Source organism: Opisthorchis viverrini (assembly GCF_000715545.1).
Source record: "Opisthorchis viverrini unplaced genomic scaffold opera_v5_436, whole genome shotgun sequence".
Taxonomy (NCBI): domain Eukaryota; kingdom Metazoa; phylum Platyhelminthes; class Trematoda; order Opisthorchiida; family Opisthorchiidae; genus Opisthorchis; species Opisthorchis viverrini.
Window position 1 is genome coordinate 42,591 of NW_008752099.1, and position 25,320 is coordinate 67,910.

Here is a 25,320-nt window from a genome sequence, read left to right on the forward strand (position 1 = left end):
TAGAAATAAAATCATCTATTCGAAGTAATTTAGTACAGTGAACACCCAAGGAACTTTCTTCAACAGGAGCTCAAAGATTAGGGCACTTTAAGATCAGTAAGAGCAAAGAAAAGTGGGGTCAAATGTGCTTCAACCCAGTAATACCTGTAAAGCCGCAACGAGGGTTTGGTGCGCCAAAAATGTATCCTGTTGGCCCATAAGCCAAGTACTGCCTTGAGGAAACTCATCTGAAGACTGACAGATAAGCTCGATCGACATACATACATACATACATACATACATACATACATACATACATACATACATACATACATACATACATACATACATACATACATACATACATACATACATACATACATACATACATACATACATACATACATACATACATACATACATACATACATACATACATACATACATACATACATACATACATACATACATACATACATACATACATACATACATACATACATACATACATACATACATACATACATACATACATACATACATACATACATACATACACACATACATACATTTTACACACTGTAATGGACCTGGTAAGCTATGGTTTGGACAAGCTGAGAACAAACCATGTACGAAGATGCAAGAATACAATGCAGCAATCAACAGGAAATTACGCTGTATCTGTTACCTCCATACATGAAGGCGAATTCGAAGAGAAGCAAGACAGAGAAGGAAAATCCTTAAATTCTGATAGTTCACGACGAGTTTGATGAAGTTACATGTTGAACTAGATTGACCTTACGCACTACTCCTGGCAAAGGACCAGTGACGCAGTCAGAACCGACTGTCGGATCAATACACCAAGAACTGGAATGCTCAATGAAGTTGCGACAGCAAAGGTCACAGCGTGGAAATCAGCAGGGCCTGGTACAGACTTGACGCGAGCGCTGTCAAGTGAATGAGAGCAGTAATGGTCGAGCAGAAATGTTGCACTGTTGTTGATCGATGGAATATCAGATCAAACAAAACAACCAGGTGGCCGAACAACGTGACATAATCAGTTGTCACCCCGGGATGACTGCAAGTGTACTGATGCAACTGCCCCTCTATCCAGCTTACAACCACTGACCCATGGCTGAGTTTCGTTTCAAACAATGAATGATATTTTTGCACTTGAATTGCAGCAAACAAAGTCCAACTATCAATGTTGCCACAGCTGTCCGATCCGACAATCAATACTATGATCAATAACATCGATCGAGTCAAGGTGCATACAATATTGTCTTAAGCTGCCTATAACTTTGGTTGGCTGAGATCCAAAACTTTACACGCTGCAGGAAATTCCTAAGGATTATTGGTAGTCGACACAGGACACAAGTGATAAGGTGGCGACCCCGCTTTTCTTATCCCAAAAAGGCTACATAAGGGGAAGCAATTCCCACCAATCCTAGGTTAATTTTATCTGTTTGTCTGGACAACCAGAAAAACCTTTCCATTTTGGGAGCCTTTTTGAATACAAAATATCACGTGACCTCAATGAGGAGAACAGTCATTGGGACAACGATGTGTCAGATGTGATTGCTAGCTGGCATTCTATCCTGAAGTGTTGTCCTGTAACTTTTGTCAGGATCGTTCAAGAACGGGCGGCGGATCATTTGCTGAAGTCATCTGACTAGAAGTAGTGATCCATCGAGAGACTCACCTGGAACCCAGCTGCATCTCTCGTTTATGATGTTCTCAGGCAACTGAACATAAGATTGACGGAAACCCGGGGACTGCGCCTACCTGATGAGCTCCAAGAAGGGCGAAACCGGTCGTGGGCTGTCGATGGATTTTCAGCAACCTTATGAGTAGTACATTACAAATATAGTGATCCAGTGCTTTATAATAGCGCGTACATCTGTGTGCTTACCATAGCCGGAACCTCAGCATGCGCAGTGAAGTTCCGGGATTCACAAATATGTTTCGTTCTCGAATACTTGAAAGACCAGCCATCATTGGAACCCGCGTCTGCTTTTGGGGCCGCTTTGAGCCAAAACGAGACCAGAAATTTTTAAAAGCGAGGAATCGATTAGTCCCACGGTTGTATTTTTCCGCGCATCCAATCCGACAACTGAAATATGACAAGGCGAAAGCTGGTGTGCCAAAGCAGTGGTTTCTGAAGAGCGCGTTCGTATTTTGAGAAATACACTCATTTGCAAATCAATTTGGTCTTCACGAGAGACTCAACTGAAACTCTCGTTTATGATATTCTACAACTGAATGTGCTGCACACCGGCCGCCTCATGTTTCACTTGGCACGATATTCGAGATATCGCAGTATATTTTCATAAAGGAAACTACTCACAAGGTTGCTGAAAACTCCTCGACAGCCCACGATCGGTTTCGTCCTTCTTGAATTGACGGAAGCTTGGGGACTGAGCCTACCTGATGTCAACCTCATGATCTACTTGAACCCAAATTGCACTCTTTTCAAGCAATACACCAATTTGCAAGTCAATTTGGTTTTTACGAAAGACTCAACTGAATCTCTCGTTTATGATATTCTACAACTGAATGTGCTGCACACAGGCCGCCTCATGTTTCACTTGGCACGATATTCGAGATATCGCAGTATATTTTCATAAAGGAAACTACTCACAAGGTTGCTGAAAACTCTTCGACAGCCCACGATCGGTTTCGTCCTTCTTGAATTGACGGAAGCTTGGGGACTGAGCCTACCTGATGACCCCCAAGAAGGGCGAAACCGGTCTTGGGCTGTCGAAGAATTTTCAGCAACCTGGTGAGTAGTTTCCTCATTCGTATTTGTTTAATTTAGTGCTTTACTTAGCAGATAGCAATGTCACGACACAACACAGTTTTCAGATCCCCTGGCTGGAACTTTCAGTCCTTGGAACCTTCCCATTGTGAAGGGGACCTAATTCCCCATGTCACCAGTAGGATGGTAGAACTATTTTAAGTAGTGATACGACAATTAGCTTAAAGTGCATGGTACCTCCTTCACCCGCAGTCTGCGAAAGTCGGGCGCAGAAGCCCATTCGGAACTCCAAGAATTCTGAAATCTCACGGTCTGAAGAGTTTCCGGTATCGAAAAGTAAACCGCATTACCGACTTTATTTAGGTCGAAGAAATTGTGAAATTTCTTCACCCTTATCATCCAAAACGTTGACTACTTATGGGAGTAAATTCCTGCCAATCCCAAGTGCACATTTTATGAAATCCATGTCGTAAATTGTGGGTAAGTAGCGGTTATTTTGAATACCTGCATTATAAAACTAGCAAAAGTGAGGTGTAGGTGATTTCCGTACACCACATCACGAGCTTGCATGTCGGTGGGATTTCTCCAAATATCTTCTGATGCACTCGGTTCAGCGAACTGATACCAGACTGATACTAACTCGGATTCCTGTTTTCCGTCTTGGCAATGAAGAATTTCTCACAGATATGATTGTTTTTTGCTTGGGGAATGGTGGTAGCTCGGGTAGCGTAGCTAGTCTTTGAGTTGGCAGTGCAGACCCAGTGACCTGCCGGTACGCTCCATTAGGTTGTCTAGCAACTCACTGATAATGTCACCTCGATTGGTGATGGAACGTTTGAAATCAAGCTCAGCGAAAGAACCGGCAACCACGATCATCCCCAAACCTTCTAGGAACTGGCGGTATACTCCTTGGCCGAGTGGCGGAACAGGACGTCGTTTAGTTCGCTAATCTCTTTGCTTATCAAGCCCAACTGGTCAATCGTTGTGGACTGTATAGAGAACCAAACAGACCACAACCTAAAACTGTAACGGCGGACACTGCTGATCAGACATGCGAATACTAAGTGGTTTTCTCGTAACTCCGCCTCGCGTCTAATGGAAGGTTGGGTTTATTACGGAACTTGTGGAACTGCTGTGCAGCGTTCGTGAGCGTCAATGTATATCCTCTAAAGTTCAAGAAGACGCGTGAACCTTGCTTTCCCGTCAATAGTTTGTAACTGTTTGGTTGGTGTTTGCGAATAAATAACTCCGCGGCGAATGGCTCTACTCCTCACGTCCGTATAGTCAGCTTTATTTTCTAATTGAGTATCAAATTTTATCTAGTTGGCGGAATACATTCACACGCAAATTACGTTAACTCTAAAGTAAGCACACGGTGGACTGATATCTTTGGCAAGGAATGCCACAGCTGTTTGCGAACATGATACGTTCTTTGTATTCTCTAACTTCCGGACGTGTGGGAGTGTGCGGAGAACTCTCCAAAAGCTTCTCTACACAAAGCGGTGTCCGTCAGATATGCCCACTCTCTCCATTCCTTTTTAGCTTTGTGATCGATGATATAATGAGACGAACGCTGGAGGGTCTCCAAAACCCCGGTGTTCAAATAGCCTGTGAAGAGAAACTTGTCGATCTGGAATATGCAGACGACATCGTTCTCGTGTTCGAAGAGGCGGAGAAGACGGAAGTATTCTTGGATGAACTGACCAGAGTCATCCCATCCTTTGGTATGCAATTTGCACCCACAAAGTGTAAGGTCATGCTCGTGGACGTGCAGTCACTGAACGCGCCACTTACAATCCAGGGAGGGGTACTGGAAGTTGTGGAGCGTTTTACGTATCCTAGAAGTTGTATTAGTTCTGATGTGAGTGTGACAGGTGGGACCAATGCACGAATCTGCAAGGCTCGGGCCGCGGTTGCTAACTTGAGACACCTATGGCGTCATAATGGTTTATCCCTCAATCTGAAGGGACGTGTTTATTAAGCTACAGTACGGGCTGTCTTGTTGTATGGCAATGAGACTTGGCCTATTCGAGCGACGGAACTGAAACGTCTTCAGGTGTTCGACAATCGTTGTCTCAGAACTATAGCTCGTGTGAGTTGCTGTCGACGAATCCGTAACGAGGTAGTTGGAAAGCACGTTTTCGGTTGTGCAACGGGTACTCCCATCGAACAATGTGTCCATCATCAGAGGTTGCGTTGGTTGGGACATGTGTTGCGTATGCCGAACCATCGTTTGCCGAAGACAGTGCTGCTTTTCATGCACAATTCAATGTGGCGTAAACAAAGAGGTGGTCAACTGTTGACCTGGCAGAGGAGTATGAAGGAGATCACGAAACGCTTGGTTACTGTCGGTACTACTCGCCTTCCAGGATGGGGACCACGTGATCTTCACTGTGCCTGGTTGGAGACACAACACGATATGGCTGCCAACCGATGTCAGTGGCGTTTTTGTTGCCAGTTTCTGTCCAGATTGCCTGAGTGAATGTCTGGAGGTGTAGTTACCTCGGAATGATTGTGTTAAGCTAGCACTAAGTCCCTCCCCCATCCACCTTTATGCTTTTCTTTACAATACGGCTTTCAACTAAGTCATGGTTGTACGGCAGTGAAGTATCGGTGTTGAACACTGATGTCATCCTTGCGATGATTATTGTTGATACCGAAGGACCAACTGCCTTCCGATCAAGCTTCCAGCAATCAAACCAAACAAAGCAGAGCAAAAACAAAGGCCATATAGAGTAGACAGAATGAACGATCATGACCGTCAGATGGTTCCACTGGTTCACATTGCGTTAAAACCGAGAGGAGAAGAAAATTCTGGAAATACTTTAGATCAACTCTTAAGTGATAGGTTATCGAGGCGATTTCTATTCTTTCAAATTCATGCAACTGTTGTTTCCAAAGTACGCTTGCCTTCAAACAATTTTGTTTCAACAGGACGCTAGTATTGATCCTACCAGTATATTTCTTCAGTGCCATAGTTCAACTTAATGTGTTGTACAAAGGCCGCCTTATGTTTCACTTGGTTCTATATTCGGGGGTTCGCCGGGACTTCCCTTAAGCCAAGCGGCTTGCTGGTTGCCTACAGTTTAGTTCTTAAGTAGAACTTAAGTGTGGCAAAACTTTGGGGACTGTGATTTCTGACTGAAGTGAAACGATTAGTTGGTTGTCAAAGAGTGAATTAAACTTATTTAGGTTATTACAAGATTTCTCCTGGATGGCAGAAACTGCTTTAGGAGTGACCACTTAAAGAGACCAATTCGAACAGTGGAGAAACACGGTATACCCGTTTCAACCTTGTTGAGAACCGTATCTGAGGTGCCACTGGGGACAGTGGAATCCGCAACACTGTAGTTACCAGACGATTAGCATACCAATAGGCTCATCATCGGTGTCGTAAGTTCGCTCCTGGCACCACCAACCTTCACTCATATAGCTCACGCGATTTGGTGCTGCCTGAGTATCTCAATGGCTGAAGAAACCATGCGTCTAGTGGGCAATTCCTCTCTATGAACAGCTTACTTATAAGTTATAGGCACTGAAAAAAAATTTGAAACTCACAATTGGCATTTCATCTCGCGAGTGGTTCTCATCAGTGCCCCATTCTTGTTTGAAACAGTCAACAGTTCATACTGCGCGAACCAATGGGAGGGCTCGAACCCAAGACGTTCCGGTTGTTGGATGAGTACTGTATGACATGGCCAAAAGCAACTGGCTTCAAACGTGTTCGAAGGCATCTGTTAGAAACTGCGGCTTCCTTCCTCCTCGACACAGCCTGGTAACGCAGAAAGGATCAAGTAGAAATTTAATACAGACGCTGATGAGATAAAACCATGCGTTTGTTACAGCAATTGCAACATGTGAACAACACCAGTTTCGTTGGAGAGATTTCTCTAGAATTCAGCGTTACTTGCGGAACGTGGAGAAAGCTACTTGTTCTGTTTCGACTGTAACTTGTACCCCGTTTTTCTTATGGGATATGCCTAGGGTGAATGTGCGTGGGCCGACATTCCACCACCGTCGGATGAAGTTGGGCGAGTAGGAGGCATGCATAGACAAACAATATAGGGCCCCTGATACTAACATAAGACTGATCAGTTGGTTTTTTAGGTCATAATTGATACTGTATGTCCTCAACGGTTTCGATAGTTAGTCGAAATCACGTGAGTTTTCCTGGCCATTGCGTATTTAGATTCAGCTATAAGTAAAAACGGCTTTATCACCATGACGCATCCGAAAATTGCCAGTAATCCTTTGCGCTCCCGACTCAGTCAGTCTTTTCCTGTCCTGATGTAAATACATTAGTTAGTCCGTAAAATAGAAGTAAAGTCACTGAACCCTGGTGTCTCTCACCAGAACACAGCGGTAGTTCATATCCGTAGTCTTGTGGAGATTTGGACCCAGTAATCCTGATACGCTAGACTCGTGTTGCCCGTACTCAACTCAACCAGTGCTCGGTGGACGAAACTGAGTTATCAGATTGATACGGGCAGACTTTAAAAGTTTCGTTGCTATCTTTAACTGAGCACAACTTTCCAAGAACAAATCTTACGTACGAGAATAGGACCTCAGATATCTGACGTAGTCAGGAATGCTACCAGATCGCCTGTTGAAGTGCCACTAATCAGTCATATCGCTTGGATTTACACATGTTCTTTTGTACACACGTGGTAATTCAGTTGAGTCCAGAATGCGCCGGTGCATTAGTGTTAACACACCCGCCTTGTCTTTGGCTCGAATCCCGACGTCGACATCGTTATTCGCTGCTGGTTCGCTCTGACTGCTGATCGAAATTCGGAGCCTGTAGTTTCCCTCTTCGATATGGACTTATGGAACTGACTTCGTCCTGAAAGAAGGGAGACCATTCAAACGCGAGTGATCTAACTGTAAGTGTGATGAACCGCGCAACCATCTGGTGTTGATAGGTGATCTTTCTGGCAACGGATGATTGTGGGCCATTGGTAAAACCTACGCTAGCTTGTTCTTCACAAAGCTCAGCGTACAGTCTGTGTCGGCTGTAATGAAATTTGCCCATTGCAGCCTGTCCACTTGTCCGAAGTGAGCGAAAGATTGAGTAAAACACGGGTAACATCTGTCAGTCGTATTATGTGTATTCAGATCATCCCAGTTGTATTTAGATATTACCTTCCGGTCAACAAAGTTGGTCGCCAACGAACGGCCGAATCGGGTTTTTCGCGTATCGGAGTTGATGGAGTATAATGCTGTGCTGATTGCAGGTTTTTAGGATTAACACGCCGGCCGTATGTGATTCAAACGTTGATGCCAGCAAACAAACAGCCCGCAATGTCGTAGGTGCATGTCTATAAGGCGCACACAACATTAGTATCTTGACATCTATCTCAATTTGAACCAAACAAGGTGAAAACTTTCATTCTGTTTCCAACAAAGCGGATCGTACTTTTTGCAATCCGCAAAACACACATGAGACGACTAACCAGGGTACAGGATTTTGGCAATGGTACAATAAAAATGATTTGAGGTTTGAAGTGAGCTTGGTGAATTGCGTGTGTAAAATCGCCTGTTAACTTTCTATCCTAAGCAGAAGATATTAGTGGCATTTAGTGACCACCCAAAGTACCATTGTATGGATCCAGTCATTCGCGCTTTTTTTGGAGTCAGATCGAATATTTATCGGTATTTTAAAGGTAACGGGGATATTAGAAAAACATGGGTGACTTTCTTTTTATGGGACGAAATACTGACGCTCGCTGAACGAGGTTTGGTAAAAAAAAATATTCTCCTACAGGGCTAGCTGGTTTCATTCTAACCTTTTGCATATTACCGCTCCCAAGTGCGCTAGAATGCCCATTCTGTCGAATGTTGAAGAATTTTTCGGTAGGGCATGTATGAATGGGAGATTTATTCGAGTCAACTGTTCACACCGAAGTCGTTTGCAGATGAATGCATTTCACCAACTGCGTACCGCTCTAGTTTGTAGCCTACCCGTTATGCATTTGGAAATTGACGTTTGTTGACAAGGGAAAACCTTCATAGCTAATCCAAGCCGAAAGCAGGATTGCAGCTCCTAGCCGCTGGCTATACTAATCTACCAAACTTTATTCCAAAAGAACTTCACTAAATTTGCCACCTGTTTACAACCTTTGTATCAGAAGAACGAAGTCAGTGGATCTAGGTGACATGCACTCAGCTAAACGTGGAGAACCTGCCCACTTGATGAGTCCCACGATGGGCGATACTTGTCGTGGGCCGCTGAACAATTTTCCGCCGGCTATCACGAGAGGCAGTTATCTTTGTTATGAACTTGGAACAGAATGGTGATCCACGTAACGCTGGTCTTGACCCCCCCCCTATTCTGTATGAAAACAAGCATAAGGGCACAATTTTGTGGTGGATGACCCAATGCGGAGATTCTTCAGATAGCTGATTGTCATACGCTAAAAAAATCGTTCAGCTGTAACACCCTTCCGGTGCCTAGCTGCCATGCTACCCGAAGGAAGCACGAGGGTTGGGATACTTCCAGGTCGCCCAACCCTAGGCAGGGGAAGTCGAGATGCAGAGGTCGGATTCGAACCACGGACCTTCCGGTCAGTAAATTCGCCCTCTAACAACTTGAGCCATCTCGCCCCCCTCCTACGCACCAGTTCCAGTAAGTGTTTCAAAGTTCATTTTTATGTCCTAGCAGGTTCCTACAAAATCTTAACGGAAAAAATGTTCGAGAAATAAGTCTCCAAACAAGGGAACCGTTTAATTTGAACACCGTGTTGCAGAAATGTACTTTGGCAAATGTTCAATTTAGTGTTGGCTGGGGTGCTTTGATTGGTTGCGGATCACGTTGCTGTTGATATGTTAACTGAGCTGCTTGGTGGTTTGCGTGCAACTCTTTCGTCCTCACTCGTGGGGACAGTGTCAGGGCCCGCTGTACTCGGTGAATAGACTACCTGCTTCCTAACCCACAATCAACAAGCACCTGGTGTTACAACTGATGACATAGAGTCTTCGTCAGAGGTAGGAATACTAATGTTGACATTCATGCTTCGCCACAAAATTTCTCCAATTGTACTTAAGGCCTTGAAGCCAAAAAAGAGAGCGGAGAGAGCAGTTGGTGCTAGCTTATGGCATCGTTCAGCGGTTCCCTCAAACGCCAACTCAAACGGTACGGAAGGAGACCAACACCAAGAGCACTACTGACATCTGGAATCCGCCACTTCTTGAAAAGTCTCTAGTCGAGAGAAAGAGGGGTCATGGAGGCGTCATCCTACACTAAGAACTCCTAAGCCCATCTTAATATCTTTTGTACGCATCGGTCTGGTTACACGTTTCCACCTAGCAGTCAGAACAATTCTGAAGGAGGCACAGGGAACAACAGCCGTCTTGGCAGACGATGGTCCGGTAGACGTAGCATATGGCTCGAGAGCCGCGGTCCAAAGTGCTGACGCCTCGAGTCAACCATCCACAAAGACCATATGTCTTTTGTGACAGAGGCATTCTGTAACTTGTCGCATTTGACACTTAAGATCACGTGATATGACTCCCCAAGTAACGCAAACCGACAAACCTGATTCAGGCCTCCGAGGTGATTCCAATAACCACATGATTATACAAAGTAGTGAACGAATACTATAATTGGATAACCAGAGAACTAAAAATACCCCTCAAAAGCTAATACTTTTGTTCAAAGCTGTACGACACGAGAACATAGCAGTTAGCGGTAAAGTTTTTTTCAAAAAGCAAACGAAATGCTCCACTTGCCACAAATTTTGAGTTTAAGACACTCTTTATGAGGTTACATGCAAATAAATGTTTGACAAAAATTTAAGGACCTGGAATTGTAACCAGACAAACCCGCGAAGCGTCAGGACAGAGACACGGAATGGCGTCATCCTTCTTTCTAGGATTAAAACTTGCATGAAAGCTTAGCAAATCAACCGTATGCACATGCAAAACTAATTGCTCACGCATACATTTTTTCCAAAGTGACTGGATAAAGAACTGTAGCTTCATACACAGTTAGCTGTACATGCACTGACTACAGCGAATCGCCAACGCAATCTTTCACGTTCTCCAGCAAAGCGTTTGTCATCCAATGGTTACTGGAACTTAGAAACGCATACACCATCAATAGATTTTCGAACAAATGTGCTGAGGACACAAATGCCGTGAAACGGTTGTTTCCATGACGAAATATCAGTATAAACTGTAAAGACCTCGTACTCGTCGTACGGTGGTTGTAGCTGCCACAGTTTCGTCCCCCGATGATATGGGGGACGTAGTTGCGCATCGGAGGCGGGAGCTGATAAATTGGTGCATAAATCCGTCATTGACAGTGAGTTGTCAAGTGGGGGGATTGGGAAGGGAGCTATGCATTGAAGGCAATAGCTTGGATGCACGAGCGCCACTGAGGGCGCGACTGGGTCATGTCTGATCATGTCTCTAGCCACTGATGTGGCCCGTCTCGGGGTCCCCATCCAAGAAGCCGGCAACGACCAGCGCAGCTGAGCTTACTGGTAAGGGCTTTCACAATTGTTTGCCAAGTCATTGTTTGACCGCCTCTGGCTCTCTTCCACCCTTCACGTGGTTGTGCGAAAAGAGCCCTTCGAGGAAGTAGGTCGACTGGCATACGCAGCAGGTGGCCAAGCCAGCGCAACCTGTGCAGTGTGATCAGTTCATCAATCGAGGGTGAGTTATTTCTCCCGAATACCATTCGACGTACTTCAGAATTGCTGATCCGGTGTTTCCACAAGACTCGGGCAATGCCCCGAAGACATTGATGATCAAACACTGAAAGTCTTCTGACGTCCTGTACACGCAGCGGTCAGGTTTCTGTTCCGTATAGTAGGATGGAGCGCACCGCCGCATTTTAAATTCGACCATTGACGGATAAGCCGATGTCACGCCTACGCCACAGGTGACGCAGGTTCGTAAAAGCTGCTCTGATAAACAAGAGGAGCTCCCCAGCAGGATATGCTTGTGGCTACCTGGCGCGGTTTGAGTAGGACCCCGCTCGAACATTCAACGGAAGCAGTTTTGTATGACAAAAGAATCTCAACTTTAATTAACATACATCCATAATAAAAACGTACTCGATTGGATAAAGCAAGAAAGCAATCATCATCAGTCGGGATTGGAAAATAATCGATACGTGTTTGTCGTCTTTAGGTGTCGTAAACAAAAATATATCACAATGAAATGCTCAACAAATTTGATTGATTCGAAATTCATTGCTGAGTGCTCATTGTAAACGTGACGAGAAAAGGAAGCACGAATTTGTACAAAGGATGGGGTTTTGTTTCCTCAAAAAAGTGTAGAACAACCAAACTGCACGTTCTTCAAGTCTCCGGGAACAGAAGCTTACCAGCGACTTCATCGCCATCTTTTGTTTCACTGCCAGCCAGCTCAACGGTTTCGACCGCTTCTGTGAATCGATTTCCCATGTACCGCAAAAGTACCAGGAGCAGAGTAACAGTGATTAGGACAACAACGGCGCTACCACATACCAGATATGGAAATATGTGTTGGCCGTAGGCATCAATCAAACTTCCCGCTGTGAATTGGAGCAGACTGGCCCCACAAGCGCTGCCCAAATTGACCACAAGCACCAATAGTCCGGTTATCTCGTACGACTGATTGATCGCGGCCAACGTGGCAGGGAACAGAGGACTTTTGAACAAACTGAACAGACAGGTGAAGGCGAAAAACCATGGTTCGGTGGACGGGATCACGGTGAGAGCAATGGAGACGAGGATGGTTCCTATTGTGACCAGTAGAAGCATTGGATTGGCTGAAATACACATGGCCAGAAAGAAGGTGAGAACACGCGCTCCTCCGAAGAAAATCCAGTAAAGTAGGTTCAAGATGTAGCCGTTCGCAGGACTCATTCCCACTGGGCCGGCAATCGCATAGGTGAACATAAATTTTCCGAAAACCCGCTCGTTTCCAACGACAGCGAAATAAATGATGAATGTGGCAGTAACGACCAATACGTCCGTGCGCTTCATCTTGGCACGTAGATTTCCAATGTAATATCTAGTCTTGGAATAGAGTGTGTGGAATGCATCCCTGGCGCGAATGGGGCAACTGATGGGGAGTGCTGAATCATTGGATACCTGAGACTGTGCAACGCCTTTTGCCTAAAGAAAACACACAAATAAATTATAAACAAGAATATGGTTTCGATGAAACGTCAAACTGTCATCGTCAATTGGTTACACATTTATCTACTGTTAACGAGTCGGCCAAACACGTGGAGAAAAAATAAATTTTTCGAACCATGGTGCCACCTAATTATAGGTGGATGCGTGACTTCCAAAGCAGATGCCTCTCACTTCCGATAAAGCAACAACCTCAATGGAAGAACACCGAACCCAGAAGTTAGACTCTACGACAGTATGCGATTTTATTCAAGCTTCTCTTAGGCTTCGGATCAATTCTCAAGGTAGTGGTTGGTTTGTGAAACAGCGACAGTAGAAAAAAAATCGTTCAGCTGTAACACCTTCCAGTGACTAGCTCCCATGCTACCCGAAGGAAGCACGAGGGCTGGGATATTGTCAGGTTGCCCAAGACTAGACAGGGGAAGTGAAGAAGCAGAGGTCGGGCTCGAACCACGAACGTTCCGGTGAGTTAATTTGCACTCTGACCACTTGAGCCATCTCGGCTGTCTGGTGACCGATGAAGATATCAGGAGGTGGTCGGTTATCTGCTCACGGCAGGTCGTGACAAAAGTACCTCAATGTTGCAATGAACTTTTATACCATAGTTGATTGCTTGGTTTCGAATACGCCATCTTCAACAACCATGTAGTTAGTTCTAATTTCCGTATTCCCTATTCTCTGTGTTTATGAAATAGGCATTCCCTCATTTTGTTCTTAGTACATTACCATAGACTTTTGAAATATCAAGGATTGATTGTGCCAATGATGTCAACGTGATGCATAACACTGCATAAAAATTTTGTGGGACTCGCATCCATCCAACTTTTGGAACCCCCTGGCTACCAGAAAAGGTTATTCTAGTTGGACGTCTCAGCAAACTAGATTCCCGAGGGTGATCAAACAGGCGATGATATTGGCAGATATTCCAGAGTTACCGGCGTTTTATTGAAAATGACGGAATTTTTTATCCTCTGCATTTGAACAGACTAACACCTAAGCTGACCGAAAGGTCCTTGGTTCGAACCCGACCTCTGCCTCTCGACTTCTCCTGTCTAGGCTTGGGCAACCTGACACTATCCCAGCCCTCGTACTTTCTTCTGGTGGCATGGCAGCTAGGCTCCGATTATGTGCTAAAGCTGAACGATCATTTTTCATTATCTTTATCTTTCAGTCATCATGCTTGCATAAACTGCGAAAAACAGAAAATTTGTGCACAGACCTATCATCCGTGTCTCTGATGCGCACAGTGGGCGTCGCAATAATAGTGATATTTCGGGGTCACTGAAAAAGTTCCCCAGGGCTTCTCAGGATTCACCGAAATAGGGTCCACACACAGTTCATGATATTCAATGTTCAAACATATATTGCACTCTTTGAGGACTCCAATCCTATCCATTCTGTTCCATTTCGTTTCTGATGTCGTAATGAGGCGAGAACTGGAAGGTCCCAGAAATTCCGGTACCGTGAAATATTGTTGACGCGGAATATTCAGATGACGTTGTTTTACTTTTTGAGGTAGGGCAGATGGTGCAAGCATAACTTGAGAGACTCATTAAGGTTATTCAGTCTGTGGGCTCCACGCCCACAAAGTGCAAAGCCACTCTGCAGAACGTCTAGTCTTTGAAGTTGCCTCCAAACATTCAACGAGCGACACTGAAAGATGTCGAGGGCTTGCCGTATTGCAAAAGTTGCATTCCGTTGTGTGGCTGATCTCGAAAGTCAGAATTGCCTTTGAAGTTGCCTCCAAACATTCAACGAGTGACACTGAAAGATGTCGAGGGCTGGCCGTATTGCAAAAGTTGCATTCCGTGGTGTGGCTGATCTATAAAACGCACGACTCTCGAAAGCCAGAATTGCACCACTTGTGGTGTGAAAAAGGCAACAATAACTGGTTATCGGATGATGTGTGCGTCAGACGGGCTGTATTTTGTACGATTGTGAGACTTAGCCACTCCAGGTCTTTGAACGCTGACGTCTCAGCACCTTGGCTGGAATCGGATGGAATCAGCCAACTCGGAACGAAGCGATCAAGACACGGGCGTTTAGTGAACAAGACGCTTCTTCATTCAAATGGTGCATCTACTGCTGAAAGCTGGGCCATGTTTTCCACGCGGAGTTACCGCCTTCTGAGACGAGCGCTGTTTTTGTACCTAATTCATAGTGGCACAAATCTCGAGGTGGACGGAATTTGACAACGTAGAAGAGGTGTCGCGAAGGGTGGATGCTACGGAAGGTTTGGGTGCCGTTGGTGCTGTTCGCCTTTCAAGATTAAATCCATGAGATCCTCGCTGCGCTTGACTACAGACACTGGATGATATGGCAGTGAACTGGTGTCAGTGGTGTGCATGCTGTCAGGTTCTATCCAGCCTGTTCGACTGATGGTTTGAGAGCTAGACATCTCGGATNTGTGGTAGCCTTCCTCTAGAATCTCTTTCCCCTTTTCTTTCTTATTCCCATTAAAGGGCTTTATTCAACAAAGTGGACATGCGTGTATGGAGGGGAGGGAGTACACTGACTAGTGTGCTCATCAGTGATGGTGATGATGAGGCTTCGCGCTGTGAGATCGGTCTGTGCTGAAAATTCAAGAAAACCGTACAGCTCTTTGATACCTATCACGAAGCATCAGTTGTGCACTGCTCACGAAACTCCATGGTTTTTCAGGCTCCTTTGTGGCATTTTATAGGAATTCGCCGTAATACGTCGCGCCTGATCGCGAAAAGAGGGAACCAACAGTATTCACTCAACGCTAGTTGTTTTGTTGTTGACCGTACTATGGTCAAACACCGCTGCATCACGTGACACCCAGAAACCCCGTTCATACCGATGTAGTTTGTATCATAAAGTAAAAAAAAATATATATGCACGTATGAAACACGAGAAGTAAGGGAATCTGAGTAGATAGAAGGTCGCATTTTCGCAGTGTGCAGGAGTGGAATCACTGTGGGTTCACAGTAGAAACGAGGAACTCAGTTCGTGTAACACACTACAACATCACGTGTCACAAACTAACGAGCTTTCCTCATTCAGACACAATATTCAGGTAGAATCTGCCCGCTAATTTTACTCAAACTCAGGTCCAGGATATCTCGTACGCGACACAGTAATTCAGCAGATGGTTTTCGTCGAGTTGTGAAATGCTACCTGATAAAGCAAAGACGTTGAAAAATGGACGAGGATCGAGTTGGTAGAGAACGAATTGAACTCGGGCAACAGTTCCAACTGAACTCCAGATATACGTAGTATAGGGCGATTGTTTAAAACCCGTAGACAGCTCTCGGTCTATCTGGGGCTCATCAGCTTGGCGCAGCGCCCATAAGCCGAGGTAATTCATTCCTCACTTGAAGAGTCATTTGGCTGAATCTTTACTTCGGATTCAGATGTTCTTGATCCTAGTGAAGAATTATTCGCTGTGCGTATGTGGATTACGTAGGAATGTAGAGCTAGTTCCTAACCAATGTCCACAGGACTTTGAATTCTGAAAATGTCATGTGACTTTTGAAATTCATGAAAATAATCGAGGGAATGAGTGGGCGTTGATAAGGATTGTCGAATTCGAAGTGTATCTGCTTGGCCGGCGCATGTCCAGCATTCACGATAGTCTAACGCGTATTTGTCTGTTCCATAGAGAAACGGCGTTTAGTCAAACCTGAGGTCACTGGTGTCGGCTTAGAAAGACCCGACTCTGCGCACGTGCGATTGGGCATCTCGTGTCTGATCACGTGACCATGACCCAGGCAGGTCAATCGATTATAGATTTAGTCTGTTTGTACTTTTCACCGTGTTTTTTACACACTAACAAATGATATCATTAAACAAGTGGATGAAATCATTCAAAAAAGGGAAACAGAGTGTACGGATCTTAAGAATCGGTAATCGATGAACCAAACAAAACTACCAAACAGCAACCTTAGTCTTGAGAACAGGCATTTAGGCGAACCTAATGGTTTCCAGTCAGTCCTCAGAGCAGTCCGAGGAGTGAGCAGACAGAAGCATACAATTAAAGACGGGCAAACCCCTCAGGGGAGAAACCTCATGATTGTTCGGCACGCTTATTCCAGATAGCAGTGGGTGGTAGGACCAGGCGTTCAACTAAAACCCACAATCGGGTTGGCAAATCTGACTGGTCTTAGGCTGCGTCATGGAGACATCAGTGGAGATTTTGTCCAGTAAGTGAAGCCAATCTATGCTGAAAAGCCGAGAAGCACCTGTTTTTTACTTATTCTGAATCATCCGCAGTGCGCATCTCACGAAACTCTAGTAGGTCTCGAACCTGCAATCTCCTGGCTAATAGTTTGCACACTTGACCGTTCGGCCACGGGCAGTTCGAGACTCTCCGGAGCTTCGTGAGATGCGCACTGCTGGTGATTCTCAATAAGGATGAAACAGCTGTACAGTGCTTCTCGGCTTTTAAGCATAGATTGGCTTCACTTACAGGACGAAATCTCCACAAAACTCTCAAATCTCCTCACACTACCAGCGAAGACGTCAGTGGTGACGTTAATGATGGTTTCGGATGGCAGCCTCAGGAAGCAGAAACTGTCCTTGGTTGAGTACCGTAGATAATGTTCAGGGATCGCGCTAGGAAAAATCCCGTGTACGCTGCAGTATATGAGAACGGCTCAACGATGATGTCGACAGTGTATTGCAGTGTTGTCTTCTGCGTGGCAAAATATGACAATCTTCATTTTTGAAGATAAGGTTGCTGAAAATCCGTCGACGGCCCACGACCGGTTACGCACATGTGGAACATAATGTTGACGAAAACCTGGGGACTGCGCCTACCTGAGGGCTGTCGACAGGTTTTCAGCAACCTTATGAGTAGTGCATTACGAATGTGTACATGCATATCTTGAATATCGTAGCGACTGAAACATGAGGCGCCCTGGCGCAGCATATTCAGTTGCCTGGAGACATCAAAACCAAGAGAATCAGCTGAGTTCCAGGTGAGTCTCTTGAAAAGCCAAATTAGTTTGCAAAAGAGTGTATATTCCATAAAAGCGTCTACCTAGAAAACCGGGGCAAGTGATGCCGTTGAAAGCATAATGTTGACTGATGAAATGTGCGCTAAATGGCTCTAGTTGGGCGACGTAAGATAAATGGTAGTGGCATGACTTTTGGTCACATCAAGCTGCATTGTGTGTAGCTTTTTTGCCAGAAAGCCTGACAGAAGAGTTGGCACTGAAATACGAATGATCGTCTCGAATCATACACTTTGGAGATGAAAACCACTTCAAACGATTTTGCTGAACGATGCGGCATGCCCCTTGCATCTGGGAAGTATAAACTGCAAGACTGGATGGGCTGACCGGTTTTGTGAGAGATGGCATAAAACCCTCAGAGAGGATATCACTTCCGGGATCGAGGGGTCAAGACAGCTTTTGATAACGTCCTAATTTTGCGGAGTTGATGTGACATCAAATTGGCTTATAAGAGTAGAGTGTACAATCTTGCTATTCGATTCTTACTACCTTACATATCAGAGGCGCGGTCGCCGTGTACAGGTGTTATTCGCGGACTCTGGGTTCGAACACCGCTGCTCACGATGCATCACGCGGAAACGTCAGATCTGTAGTCGTGAGTTAGGCCAAACCGATTACAGGGCACATAAATCTTCCTTGATAGATCAGCTGGCCATACGTTATAGGTTATGCTCGTAGAGCCATGCACTTCGCCCAGCCATGTATCGGATGCAGATGACGCAATGTGATCAGTCTTTGACTCGCCACTAAGCCCACTCGAATCAGTAACTGTCGTCCTTCAGAATGGGGACTGCGGGATGAGAGAAACAAATGGTTAGGCACCTTGACAAATGTGACTGTCGCGCCAACAATTGAGATCCTGTATAAAAGCGGTTCACTTCACTGCATAGCTCTCTCACCAGACAAACACGAGGATTTAACGCCAGGGAGCTGGTCTGGACGTTGCCACCAACATGTGGCTCTCAATCTCTTCATTCATTATCATCATGGACAACAATATACCAGTGTAACGGTGATACTACTGATGGGGAGGCATGCGAGTAGTATGTTTTCTTCTAGTAAATTCGCTTGGCGTCTCTTGAAAAGGGTGATCATTTTCGGAATTTGTGGAGTTGCTTTGTAGCATTTGCTTGAATTTGAGCAACAGTCTGTGAATATCCAGGGAAGTTCAGGAAGACGCGTTCAAGGAGAAGCTGGATATTCAGTTCTCGTAAACCAGATAAATATGAGAGTTTTGCTTCCCTGTACAACAGTCTGTAACTGGCCAGTTGGCACTTTCTAGTAAATAACTCCGCAGCGGAAAGCTTCTCCCTTTCACCAGTACTGCACACTAGTGCTTAACTCAAGTAAGATGAAAGAAAGCCTCAGCAAAGAGCGAAATAAAACGGAAGAACTTGGTGTTGATCGGGATAGAACATATCGCAACTTGGTTTTACCGCAACAACACTTCCTAATCATCCTAAGTGGCATATTCACAGCCGAGAACCATATTCGCCATCGCACGAAGGCCATTGCTCTACCCACAATATGAGATCCTATTCCAAAGCAGTCAGATCTATTTTATTACGATTTCCAAAATAAACCCTGACTGAGTAACACTTTGATTTGATGGTGCGGTACTCCTTCTATTAGCTACGTTCGCTGGGATTTCAGGCAACAAAATAAACCATTGTCATATCGATTTCCTCCACAATAACATAAACAACGATGGCCTTTAGATGGCCAGTTGTCTTCAGATATTCCGACCTCTGTGTTTACTTATAGCATGCAATTAAACAAGGTATTGGGCTTTCGGTTTCTTGCCGCATCTTCTCCACTGGTCCTACTGCATGCTAATCACTTCAGGGCGCTTTCATGACCACCTAGTCTGAGCTCAATCAGGATAAGCGATCGAACGATGCCAACAGCAATTGCGTTCACCTCAGCCTGTTCTCTCGCGCCGTTTTTTAAGCGACGTGTTAGACACAAGTTTTCGCACCCTACTAGCAGACTGATGCGGGCCGTAACAGCAGTGGAGGCGGGGTCGATGTCAGAAGACTTCAGAGACACACCCGACACTACGAATCCGACCAAGTAACTGATCCGAGCATTCACTCTGATTCGCTTCGTGGTTCGAAGGGGAGTAGAAATTTCGCATCATTGGTCAGACCGAATGGCTCGTTTGTTTGTTTGTTTGCGTGGGACAGAGTGGTGGGTGGACACAGTTAGCTGAATGTAATTATACCGAACATATCAACGAAACGGGACTGTTGTCTACACCCGGGTTAGATTAAGCCTAAATGAACCCCATCCTTTTTCGTAAGACTGCGACAGCCAGATGGGATCAACCCAAGTGATTATTAGCACAGAGCAAGCAAGATAATTACACGTTTTTGGTGGCAGACTGTTTTATTCACCAAGTAAATTTCGGAAAAACTGGGGGAATCGAATGTTCAAAACGTGTGACGAGTCCCTATCAAACCACTCAACTGTGGTTATATCTCCTTCAAAACTGTGACAGTCAAGAGAAGTTTAGTTGTTTGGGGGTGCTCCTTTAGCGACAAATCCAAGATGTGGCGTTATAGTAAGTGAAGTTGGATCCTCATTTGAGGATCGATAGTTTTTTCCATGTGACAGTCAAACCAAACTGAAATGATTCTGTTGCTTACGAGTGAGTTTCACAAAGCTCGCCTGACGCTTTAATTCGACTAAGGCTACAGAAATCGAAGTAACTCTCCTCAAAATGACGCTATTTATCAACTAATAATACTAAAAAAGTAGATTGGTTTTCGAACTATTTAAAACTGTACTGAAATGAAAAAAGGGACGAGAAAACGATAGGACGATTGCCGAAACAAAAGGTCAATTTGGAAAAACCAAGAACCATTAATAAAGATAATACTATCGCAAAAATAACTTGGTGTGTTCCGACCACGCAGGTGAGAAGAGTACTGGCCGGGCAACCAATTTGTGCCACCGCTGGTTCTCGTCTTATTTTCACTTTTTGGTATTATAATACAGTAAATAATATGACGTAGTATAATAAATAATGACGACAAAAATAAGGCAAACTTCCCGTTATGGTTTGGTGCACTTACCTAATCATTTACTCATAAACTACCAAAGCCGCCCAAAAAACCAAACGGACGGTTCATTCACTTTGGGAGGATGAGGCCAATACAACGCTTACCAGGCACTTCCTAGTGTGCGCGGGCAGATGTGGAGTGTGGACCGGAATACAATCCAGTGTCGAAGAAATCTTAAGAAGGGTGACGCGCTACATCGGGCTGGGTTTTTGCTGAAAATATCTGACCCAAGTGAGGTTGCAAATGAAGACCATGGGAGAACTTTTGTGGTTAGAACACCTCGGATACGGACAACTGGCAAGATGGTGAATAGTTCTGTGCAAACGATTATGGGCGAACACGACGCAGGCGGTTCATCTGCTCGGTGAAATTTACACTAAGGCAGAACGAAGATCAGTTTCCTTTACCCGTGGATTATGTATGCAGTAGCACTGCCCAGCCTGAATAATCCCTATATTATTCCATTTCAGACCACAGAGATGGAATACTCACCTAAAATGAAGATACATACTGCTTAAACATTCAGTAGTAAAATGCATGCGCTGAATAGAACATATCGAGTGAGGACGAGCTGAAGACAGGCTTGAGTGATCCGTCTTTCAAAGGTCTTTGAAAAATGAACGTGTACTCGGAATGAGACAGAGCTCCGAAAACAAAATGATCTTTTCAGGAAAAAGAATGTCACCACTGATAATAAAAAAATGCTGAAAGCTATTCGTCCAACGCCAGACTTTCGAATGGCAGTCAGTTCTCCAAGCAATCCAAAAACGATGGCTTCCCTATCGCTCCTAATCACTTTCCAAGTTGATTAAAAGGTGGCCTAGTGGCCAGTCAGTTCAAACGCCAAACTAGACCAAACCTGGCAACCAGAGGGGTTTCAAGGAATACAAAATTCAACTTAACTGATGATCTTGCCACTTCTGTCATGAGGTCTGTGTCGACAAAAGGCTCAAACTGGAGAACACGCGGTCAGAGCACCAAAAATGAGCATAATTGTGAAAAAAATAAAACGATTACGACCCACAGCATCACATGCGTCACATGTTGTGACCAACAACATGGAGGGGTATGAAAACAGAAACGGGTGCGGTGGATAAGGCCTCCGGTGCTGCTGCGCATAGGTCGCTCTGTTGCAAGCGACACGACTTATGCGATAGTCGGTACATCAAATTTGGTGGGACGTTTTTCTGAGGGAAAAAGCAATGCTTACAATGTCGAAAGAACGTCTTATGATCCAGAATATGAATCACATGAGTAACAAACATCACCGACACTACCGGTGGGGATCAATCGCTTCGTAAAGTCCAAAAATGCTACGTAAGTCTCTATAAGGCTCCGGGAATCGAGTCATCCAATAGAAAAATCCTTCGAAAAAATAATATTCCAAGTGTTAGATAGTGATTTCATTGACTAATTCTACAAGGAACTCTTCAATGGGAGAACAAACTGGGAGCGTTTGTAGAACAGCATCCCCCGTCCGTCATGCCCAAGAAAACAGCTCCAACCTCCGCAGAAAGGAGAAGCGGTAACTGATGGTCAATTTAAAAAAAACAAGTTTAGAAAATCAACCATCAGTTACCGCTTCTCCTTTCTGCGGAGGTTGGAGCTGTTTTCTTGGGCATGACGGACGGGGGATGCTGTTCTACAAACGCTCCCAGTTTGTTCTCCCATTGAAGATGAAAACAGAAACGGGTGCGGTGGATAAGGCCTCCGGTGCTGCTGCGCATGGGTCGCTCTGTTGCAAGCGACAAGACTTATGCAACAGTCGGTACATCAAATTTGGTGGGACGTTTTCCGAGGGAAAAAACAATGCTTACAATGTCGAAAGAACGTCTTATGATCCAGAATATGAATCACATGAGTAACAAACATCACCGACACTACCGGTGGGGATCAATCGCTTCGTAAAGTCCAAAAATGCTACGTAAGTCTCTATAAGGCTCCGGGAATCGAGTCATCCAATAGAAAAATCCTTCGAAAAAATAATATTCCAAGTGTTAGATAGTGATTTCATTGACTAATTCTACAAGGAACTCTTCAATGGGAGAACAAACTGGGAGCGTTTGTAGAACAGCATCCCCCGTCCGTCATGCCCAAGAAAACAGCTCCAACCTCCGCAGAAAGGAGAAGCGGTAACTGATGGTCAATTAAAAAAAAACAAGTTTAGAAAATCAACCGTGTTTGCCAAACATTCACACACTTACCAGACACGAACACCGATTGGATCCACCGGCGAGACACAAATGCCTTGGCGATGGGCAATTTTTCAGTCCACTGAATGGAATAAAACACAAGGCGCAAGAGAATAGGATGGCTGCCACCATATTGTACGGGGCAATGGGATTGATTAGAGCGGCTTCCGTTCCACTGATCGCATACGAATCGTTGACGATCAGGCGAATTGATATGTTTTCGGTCTTGTTGCTGTCTGTGTGAATTGTGAACGGTGCAACAAGCATTGGGGCCAAAGCTCCACCAAGCCCATATCCCGCATGCATCAGGCTGAATGGCCCGGATGCCTTCGATTCCCAGATCGAACCAAGCAGTGGATTCCCATCTGGGGTGAAAAGCGACATTCGTTAGCAACTTACAAGTGTGTTGTACATACTCGATGAAGAAACGCTTAGCCCAAACGTACTTTTAATGTAAATCGCCGTGGGAAACCAGAGCGTATTTCGCCGATAGGTAATCTCAGAATTGTACAGACGAAGCGGAAAAGATAGGATTAACTCCTTCCGACAGTGCACACACAGTGTGCAGTGCATGAATACTGCTCAAAACCCACAAGACAGATGCCCATACCTATTTTCGAATTTGCATAAAGTTCGAACCCGTCAAACTTGCTTGGATTCGGCAAGCGGAACAGTGACGCACGACAGTGGGAAATAACTTGTACTTGGCAAGTCTTCAACCTCTTTCCGTTTTATTGCTTAGAGAAAAACTGTGGCAAATCGAATCGCTAAAAAATTGTGCGGTGTGATGATTGGCTGAACTCTCGATCGAACAAGCCTTGCTTTGTCTACCAGCATATACGGCCTTGAGTGGAACTTATAGTGGTATGTTTATTGCTGTTTACAAAAGACACGCTTAAGAACTTAGGAATATCTGTTTAGTACCCGATTTAGAGAATCTTGATTGTAGCAAACTCAGGTTAAACTGAAAACGAAGAGTCAGAAGAAAGGTGGCGGAATGAGTTTCGAACCTGCTGCTTAGCAGTGCAGCCTAGAAAAGGTAAGGCGTCACCGAACATTCACCAACCACACGTCAAGTGACAAAGTGTTGACTGGTAATGACAAGTTCAACCCGTTGTAAATCAAAGATGAGGGAAAACTCTTTGCGGCATTGAAATTGAATATTTACCAACAACTTTAGTGGGAGTAAGTCAGACATGACTGCTGAGTTTCATGGTTCAATGTGGCAGAACTACCAGGCACGTAATCTCGCAAAATATAGCTACTCCGTGACTGACAAAAATGAGTCAAATTTCACTCAAGTGCAAATACAGTGCACAACCTCGGTGACGATAAAGCAACGTCTTGTCAACCCATGGAATAATGGGATTCAGTTAAATGTATGTAGAACAGAATACTCCAAGTAAGTTTCTGGTCTCTGGTACCTGCTCCCTACTACGGAAGTCGGGAAACCCACCCAGAGAAGCAACATGAATTCCGTACTATCATGGTGAATTCAGTGAGACAGTAAAGTTCTTCAAAGAGGGGAAAAATAGAATAATTGTATCAACGTGGTTGAAGGCTGATGACCGTTCTAGAGCACCCAATTAACGTACACCCGTTTGGGTCATTCTGCCACTGCGTTGGAGCAATTAGTACGGCCAATCCACATTGAGGTACTGGCCTTGATGTTCGATTTAACAAGAGCTCATCGGCAATGCACATGATTGCCGGGATCTGAAACCGGACTACTGTTGTTCTGCTGCTAGTCCAAGCTGATCGCGGCGGAATTATCACGCCTAAACACGAGAAAGTTTTTACTTCTTAGCGGTATGATTAGGTTGTCCAAAGTAGGAGGGTTGTATGGGACTCAGAAGACTTCTTTAGCGGACATACGTTCTTCTCACCGCCAAAATGCAGTCCACAAAACGAGTATGACCCAACTGAGGAGCACAGAATTGATTGGCACTATTTCACAAGCATTAATCGTAATGTTAAAGGGAGTGCTTGAACCATGAAAACTGTTCCACCATAAACCAAGATGTCATCAAAGCTAGATTTTCTATCCTGAATTGTAAAAACCATCATCACTATGCCCCCACGAAGACGAATAATTCCATCATCACTATTCGAACAATTGTTGATCCTGCTCGTGCTCAGGTTTTCCACGTACGCGCAAGAGCTCCTTACACCGGTAATGAGCTCAGAATGAGTGTGAAAGGTCATCGGAAGAGGTGAGAA

General features: G+C 44.8%; 3 protein-coding genes across 3 annotated transcripts in view; 2 read left to right on the forward strand and 1 right to left on the reverse strand.

The window, feature by feature from the left end:
- Positions 1-11,734: 11,734 nt before the first annotated feature.
- Positions 11,735-25,320, reverse strand: part of T265_15324 (hypothetical protein) — a gene marked incomplete at both ends in the record, with an annotated part of 19,313 nt that continues 5,727 nt past the window's right edge. The window contains 2 exons of the mRNA XM_009177586.1: positions 11,735-12,843; positions 23,113-23,465. Coding sequence (XP_009175850.1) covers positions 12,043-12,843; positions 23,113-23,465 — 1,154 coding nt within the window. The remainder of the gene's footprint in view (positions 12,844-23,112; positions 23,466-25,320) is intronic.
- T265_11042 (hypothetical protein) lies at positions 19,195-19,374 on the forward strand (the record flags this gene model as incomplete). The annotated part of the gene is made up of 1 exon (XM_009177587.1): positions 19,195-19,374. One exon carries the CDS (start codon positions 19,195-19,197, stop codon positions 19,372-19,374), a length of 180 nt encoding a protein of 59 aa, XP_009175851.1.
- Positions 22,585-22,773, forward strand: T265_11043 (hypothetical protein; the record flags this gene model as incomplete). The annotated part of the gene is made up of 1 exon (XM_009177588.1): positions 22,585-22,773. The coding sequence occupies one exon, from the start codon at positions 22,585-22,587 to the stop codon at positions 22,771-22,773; it is 189 nt and encodes a 62-aa protein (XP_009175852.1).